We start from the raw sequence: 7943 nt of genomic DNA on the forward strand, positions 1-7943 counted from the left end.
CATCCTGTAATTTTCCCCTCAGTTCAGCCTCTGGATACAGCTCCTTCTGTGGGTGTGCTCAGGGGATGTTTAGCTGGCCAGCTCAGGAACACTCAGTGCTGCTTCACTGAGGGCTTTTTTGGCCACCCCCTGATGCTCTTCCTAGCCTTTGGACCCTACAATTTATCCAAAATAGTCTTAGTTTTATCTCTTCCCTTCACCTTCTTTGTGGGGGGGATGGCACCATCCCAAGGATTTTCTGTTAGTCGCAGAGGCAGTTGCCAGGTCCTTCCTGGCTCAATAGATGCCAGACATCAGAGGGGCAGATTATTTGTGTTTAATTGCTGTTATGCAAGGTGCCCTGTTCTTGGCTGGGCCAGGGACATTGCTGTGGTGGTGCCGTACCCAAAATGAGTGATCCCCTCTCTGCTGGGGATCTCAAACATTTGAGTGATGCTTTTGGTACATCTCTTTGTCATGGTGTCTGCCTTCTGCCTTTCAACTCTGAGAGCAGAACATCAATGGGAGCTGTTTAATGATTTTTTTCATTTATTTTTTTTGCAAATGAGGAAGCTTAAAAGGGAAAAGGGTCCTGGGGCTTCTGGGAGGAGGAGGGAAGGCAGCTGTGTTTGTGATGCAGCAGCTGTGGGATGGACAGGTAAGCTGGATGCAAATGAAAATGATCTTTTCCCCAGTTTGCAATACCCCATCAGCCAGTTCCCACTTGTTTGTCCTTGGCTGACCACAGCCCATGTCATGCTCTGTCCCTGCAGTGGTATGCAGCCAAACCCTATGAAGGGGGCCTAAACTGTCCTACCTGTAAATGAGAAAACATGCTAACTCCCATGGTCAGCAGCCTCCCGTGTGTTTTTAGCCACACTGAATGGGCCAGCAGTGCTCTACATCTGCCATCAGCCAGCATCCAGAGAAGGCTGTGTCTGGAGAGGTGTGTGGATGTCCAGGCAGCTCAAAGGAGCAGCCACAGGGCAACAAGAAAGGAAACAATCTTCCCCTTTCCTTACCACCCTGATTTCCAGAGAAGTCTTACATTTTAATAAAAGTGGGGGGGTGGGGGGGGTGGTGTTGCACTAGGAGTATGGAGCAGGCTGTTGTGGGGAAGCTTCCCATGCTGGGCATCCCCAGCATCAGCAGGTAATCTTATGATTGCATCCTATTGAAGAATAGGCACTTCATTTTCATTTGCAGCTGGATACAATTATTGGCATTTTCATTGCATTCAAACCCTGGGCATTTTACAGCAGCAAATAAGCCAACCTGATGGTGAAGCCTTTGCTGGGTGCTGTGTTCACAACTTGATGAAGCAGAGAGCTAAAATCTGTGGTGGATATCACAGGCAGTGGCACAGCCAACACAGAGATCCAAAAGCCCTGAAAAGTGACAACTCCAGTGGCTTGCCAGGGGAATCCTGCCGTTGGGATCACAGCCTTTCCAACCAGGACTGTGCCTTCTGGAGAGACATTAACGTCAGAAATCTTCAGCTTGATGAGTAACTTCAGCTTTGAAGTGCTTTGCACTACATAACGATGAAGGGTAGGGGACCTTTGGGGATTGTCCAGTCCAAAACTCACCTCAAATCAGGCTTAAAACATCCCCATGCCCAGTGCACTGCCAGCAGACCAGTGTAGCCTGAACTCTAGCTCAACAAGTGGTGTTGAATTTCTTTGTATGGAACAAAAGCCAGCTTCTTTTGGCATCCTGGTGGATTCATGTGCTGGCCATGTCTTTCATGGAGACATGCAGACCTTCTCAGTGCTGCAGCAAACCTTCCCAGCTCCCACCTGTGGGTACTCCTGGTCAACCCAAAGTCTGAGAGAGCAGCCATTAGAGACATGTCTTGGCCCCTTCTGTTGTGACCTAAGATGGATGTGAAAAGTTGCTGTACAGATAACCTGCATTTGAAGAGGCCTTTAATAAAGGTGGAAGGTCACATAAACACAAACAACATTAAGGTACTGGTTTGGCTCAGCAGGATCCTGCCTGCATCTGTTTAAGCCCAGCCCTGTCAAACTCGTCACCTTTTGAGCTTGAAGATAGGATCCTGAGGAGCATCTTAATAAAGTCAAAACACTAAGAAATCAGTGAGATGAAATTAATAATTCTCTGAGACTATAAAACATGAGCCCCCAGCACTGGTCTTGCTACAGCTCACCCTGTTTCCAGCCATGCAAGGACCCTATTTTCCCTCCCAGACAGTCTTCAGCCTTATTTTAATCACTAACAACATGCCTGTAATTTTGTGTCTGTATACACTCCTCTTTCAAATGCACCTCATGCACTAGAGGCATGGATTAAAACCAGTGGCCAGCCAAGGGGTGGCATTTTGGAGCAACACTCAAACCACAAGACACTTTCAAATGTCTTTGTGCTTCCCTGATGCCACAAATACAACTGCCTTGATTTTTTTTTTCCCCATGTGTTGCTGGCTCTGTCATTAATTCCTGATGCTAACTGAAGCAAGAACAAGAAAGGAGGCGAGTTTGCAGAGGAACAGCTGGGCAATAGGTTTTTGTGGGGCTTGTATGAGAAGATAAGATTCTTGCTGTCTTGCTGTTCACTTTGATATTGTGTAATAAAGAAGCCCAAACCAGTACCAATAATGAGCAGATTAAAGGAATTCAACCCAAGCCATTCTATGATTCTATGAATGGCCCTTGAGATAATAAAATAAGAGAAAAAACCTACCAACATATTTTATCAGAAATCTTGAGACATAAGTTATTTTCTCTTGAATTGATGTCATAAATGATTTGTGATTAATAGCCCCCAGCTGTGGTGAGGGGTCCTTGGGGTTACAGGGCTTTCTGGCACAGTTGCTGTCGTCCTGGGTGGGTGAATCAGCTCTGCTCTCTGCAGCTCATTGCAGGCTCATTGGGGTAGAGAAATGAAGGCTGGTCTCTGTCCTGGTGTTTGTCTTCGTGGTCTTGTCCATCTCACAGCCAAATTTTAGGAACAAAAGCTGCTAAACTGGTGGGCAACCGAATGGAAAAAGACAAGTTCATTGATGGGGCATTGGATGCCATTTGTGTCGGGGCTGGGAACAGCAACAGGATAAGGAAAGTTTTAAGGCCTTCTTTTTTCTTTTCTTTTTCTTTTTTTTTTATTTTCTTCCTTTAGTATTTGAGGGAAGCCGAATAAAAAGAGAGAAGTGTTTGGCGTGGGACAAAGGCGTGGCAGAGAGCAGGCTGGGAGCATTGCTGCTGATTTTGGCAGCAGCGACGTTCTGGCCAGAGCACAGCAAGAGGCTGGGGCTGAGGCTGAGCACTCTGCCTGCTCTCAGGTGCTTACAGCAGAGCTGCTGCACCCCTATTTGAAAACAAAGCAGCGCTGATTTCTGTTCCTCCCCTGTGTTTCTTCAGGTCCGAACTGCTTTGCAGGTACCACGATCATTCCCGCCGGCATCGAAGTGAAGGTGGACGACTGCAACATCTGCCACTGCCACAACGGGGACTGGTGGAAGCCAGCGCAGTGCTCCAAGCGCGAGTGCCAGGGCAAGCAGGCTCTGTAGCGGCAAGGCCCCGTGCCAGCGGCACCCCCAGCCAAGCAGCCAGCTGCTGCTGCTGCCGACAATGACAAAGGAATGGCTTCCATGCTGCACACCTGTCTGACCTCCCGACAGCTGCAACAGGGTCACCAGCAAAACCGGCGAGAGTTTCACACAAGCAGAGGTTTTTACTCACGGGGAAGGGCCTTCCTCTCCTCCCTCTCCTGCTCTCCTCTCACTTCACACACTACATATATCCAGTATCTAAGTATCTACTCTGCTTTCGTAATTATCAGTGCTTGGTAGGGATGCAGTGGTCAGGTTTGGGGAGGAAAAGAGAAAAACAACCCACACAAGTTCTTGGACTGGTGATGCCTCCAAGACACCGACTGGTTCACCACTCTCACTTTCTACAATGTGGACTGTGGGGTTTTTCACTTTTATTTATTTAAGGGTTTTTTGCTACTGTGATTTATTTTTTTTTAAGCCTCTTACTAAGCTGGGGTCATTGGGGCAACACAGCTGTGAATGAAGTGATGAATCATTTTCATCATGTCTATCAAGAAGAGGCTGGTAAGGACGGGATGGAGGAAGACATCAAAAGGAGAGGAAAGGGTTAAAAATAAAAACCCAAGTGGAATGTAACCTGTGGAAGGACCAAGGTAGATGCACAGGTATATGACTAGACACCCAAGACACAAGCTGTATCTGTGTTATGCTTTCTCCACTGAGTGGGGACAATAAAGTTGAAGACACCTACACAGTCACCGTGACCTTGATCAGAGCATGAGCCAACACCATCTGCATGGGCAGGCAAGGCTTGCAAGTTAGCACTGGAAAGGCACCAAGAAAGCAGCATCTTCCCTGGGTTGTGTCTGTGTGATGCCTGACTGGGCCATGGGTAGTGGGCAGAAGTAGGAGTGTCTCTTCTGTGCCCAGCTCCAGTGGCTCTTGGGCTGAGCAGGTGCTGATGCCTTGCCCCAGCCCTTCATTGCCAGTACTGAGGCTGCTTTTGCTGGGGCCATGGGCATTGCTTCATTGACTCCAGCAACAGCACGACTCAGCTGCCATGAGTCAAAATAACCAATCCTCTTTCTTTGCCCATTGGCCTTAGGGAGGTTTCCAGACATGTCCCATCACTGTGCCAGCACTAAACTGGCTCAGCTGGCGGGTAAGGCCCTTTGCTGCAGTGTGAAGGAGCTGCCTTGGCTCTCTCCCATTCCAGGAAGCATCCGGACTGCTGGGGATAAAGCAAGCCAGGGTGCACAGGGGCACTAAAGATGGACTGTTCATGTCCACAGGAATCAGCTCTTGGTGAAACATCTCTCTAGAAAATGGTTACATGCCTATCCACTGGGAGAAGAAGTCCCTGTGGTCCTCACCAGCAGCTGAGGGTCTCCTTGGGCTTTTTGGCATCTCTTGCTTTCTCAGGCTGCAGCTTCCAAGCTATACTGTGAGAGAAAAACCACCTATGTACTTTCCCTGCTCTGCCCTGCCCAGGTGAGCACAGGAAACTTTCCCATCACCACCCACACTTGGTTTGCTGCTGTTTGGTCATGGCCATGAGGGTGATGATGCTCATTTTGTTCAGGCTTCAGTCCAGTGGCTGCTCTCAGCAGTAGCAGCAAATCCTCCTTACAGCATCCTCCACTGACCGACCGGCGTGGTCGGTCTCGGTATATGCACACTGTTACCTTTACATTTTTATTTCTTCCCTGGTTTTGTGTTTAGGGGAGGGCAGGGGGCTGAGTACTGGTGCAGTGATTGCTGTACTTTGGCTGGCATTGCCTTCCTGCAGGTTGAACTGGTGCCATTAGAGAAGTCATCGCCACATTTCTTTGTAAGCTGTTGCCTGTCGATGCCTATCCAGTTTCAAACTCTTCAAACAATAGTGTGCCTGAAACTAGTGAGAAAAAAACAAATCTGTAAAAAAATGGGGAGGGGGTCTAGAAAAAATATTTGATGTGTAAAAGACTATATTATTAAAAAATTATTTTGTTAAATATAAAGTGTGTGAACCAGGAAAACCCACCAAAATTACATAATTGTGGTGTATTTTACTCTACTGACTGTCATCCCCTCAAGCTCCCAGTTCCTCATCCCTTGCTCCAGCCCTCAGCTCTCTGCAGTGTTGTTGAGTGCAGCTGGGGTGGGAAGAGCAGCCTTGGAACATGTAGATAGCCCTGAGGGCCCTATGGATGGGATGGGTTGGGGAGGGCAATCCTCAGCAGTAAATCAGCTTTGCTTGGTCAAAAGATACCAAACTAGGATTCCCTTCTGGGGAGCTATTGTGGACTGACACAGCTCCCAGGCTCTTGCTTTAACCTCTATCTGGTTTTAGCTTTTAGTGGTGCCATTTTATATTTGATGCCATTTCCTGAATACAAAAATTTGCTTTCAGTTCACAAACTCCATTTGGTACCTCCAGATGCATCATTATTTACACTGATTAGTAGTTACTCTAATTAATTACAGCTTAATTACTGCAGTTAATGTTTGTACAGTGCTTGGAACAAGTAGAGCACTATACGTGCCACATATTATTATTTTCTTCATTATTAATTAAGCACCATCTCCATCCCATGCTGTGCTACTTCACTATTTCCCAAGGAGTCACAGTAGTGCCCTTATTCCCACCCGGGAGTAATTTACTCCTAGTTCTCACAGGAAGAAGAGTGGGATAAACAGTCTCTGTGCTGAATGGGATTGCTAAGCAACATGAGGATGCTCAGGGTTTTTTCCCTTCACCCTTTCAGGGCACTGAGTCTGAAAAACCAATGGAAAAAAAAAAACTAAAGCTGATGGCAGGGGGATGCCTGCAGGATCATGAATGGTAAGCTGGAGCATGTGTTTGGGTGAAATGAGGGGGAAGCCCTCCAGAGTCCATCACAGACTCATAGGATAGTTTGGGTTGGAAGGGACCTTAAAAGATCATCTAGTTCCAACCTCCCTGCCATGGCCAAGGACACCTCCCAGCAGACCAGGATGCTCAAGGACCTGTTCAACCTGGCCTTGAACATTTACAGGAAGGGGGCATCCATGACCTCCCTGGGCAAACCTGTTTCATTCTCACCACCCTCACTGTAAAGAAATTCTTTCTAATATCCAATTGAAATCTCCCCTCTTCCAGCTTAAAGCCATCCTCCCTTGTCCTGTCACTACAAGTACTTGTAACAAATCCCTCCTCAGCTTTTTTGTAAGTCCCCTTCAAGTACTGGCCCTCTTCTCTCCTATTCTCCTAGAGGGAAAAATACAATTAAGATTGCCAGGGAGGAGCTGAAATTGAGTCACTTGTTTAGCCTGGGGGGAGTGAAAACACACATGCCACCAGGTTTGGCTGCAGCAGAAGAGGGGCATTTGTCAGCACTAGACTAGATGGTCTCCAGAGGTCCCTTCCAATCCCTATCATTCTGTGATTCTGTGAACTGAACTCGAAATGTCAAAGGAGACAAATTAAATGGTGCTCTGTGAAGTGCTGGCTCAGACTGCAGATGGAGTCTGATTCGCCCAAATCCAGTGGCATTAGGTACATGGTCCCCTGAGGGACCCCAGAGCTCTCCCTGACCACCAAGGCAGCAGCAGGGCAAGGTCTGGGATGGCAGATAGGAGGGATGGGGAATTTCTGTGGAAGAGACGGTGGTTATGGGTGGGGAATGTTTCCACAGCACCTGGGGTACCTGGAGCAATAGCCCCCAAAAGCATTGCCACAAGCTCTGCTTTGTAGCAGCCATCTCAGGCCAGACAGGATGAAACCAGATTTGAAATCCCATTGAGCACCCTCTGGCTATGCTCTTTCTTTTTTACCCAGAGTTTCAAGCTCATCTCAATCCCTTTCCCTTCTGCTTTATTTTTTTTTAATGTTTTAGTTCATTTCTCCCTTTAATTAATCACAGCTCTGGGCCAGCCAGACCCATTAAGTACTCTTCTCATTTAGACCTTTCAGAGATGCAGTTGCAGATGCAATTTAATTTGTTGACCCGTGATCGATAGCAATTAATACCATCTCTTTAATCTTGTTGAAAGGTTTGTCTTGGGCTTCCAGAGGCTGCCACCTAAAGGGAAAGGTGTCTGATACATATGTTATTTAAGGGAGGGGAGCACAACCTCCTCCACAGCTGCTGTCCTTTCCTTCCCCCTGCACAAACCCTTGAAAACACAAGAGGTATTTGTGGGAGATGGAGAAGAGAAGGTGGACAAAGGTGCGAAAAGATGCTGAGGGCTGGAGAGATGAGCAGGGGGCCTGGTAGGGCAGAAAAAAGGGGAAAAGGGAGATGATGGATTGGAAAGATGGAAGATAAAAGTAGTAATGTGATCGGAGATAGGAATGATACAGCCTGGGAGACCTGGATAGAAAAAGGAGACAAAAAGATCTCAAATTGGAGCAAAGGAGTGGGTCAGAGAGTGGATAACTTAAAGGAAAAGCCTTTGTCATGAGCAACAGTGAATTTTGCAGAAGCACACC

General features: G+C 47.4%; 1 protein-coding gene across 2 annotated transcripts in view; it reads left to right on the forward strand.

Annotated features, from left to right (window-relative positions):
- VWC2L (von Willebrand factor C domain containing 2 like) overlaps positions 1–5505 on the forward strand; it is a 57505-nt gene extending 52000 nt beyond the window's left edge. The window contains exon 3 of one of the 2 annotated variants that reach the window (XM_068138004.1): positions 3357–3484. In XM_068138004.1, the coding sequence (XP_067994105.1) occupies positions 3357–3407 (51 nt within the window). In that variant the 3' untranslated portion in view covers positions 3408–3484. Of the gene's footprint in view, positions 1–3356 lie in introns of both variants that reach the window. The other variant, XM_068138001.1, reaches the window with a different exon arrangement.
- The last annotated feature ends 2438 nt before the right edge of the window (positions 5506–7943 follow it).

The sequence above is a fragment of the Melanerpes formicivorus genome, unplaced genomic scaffold (assembly GCF_026170545.1).
Source record: "Melanerpes formicivorus ecotype bairdi unplaced genomic scaffold, bMelFor1.0.p_v2 SCAF_5, whole genome shotgun sequence".
Classification (NCBI taxonomy): Eukaryota; Metazoa; Chordata; class Aves; order Piciformes; family Picidae; genus Melanerpes; species Melanerpes formicivorus.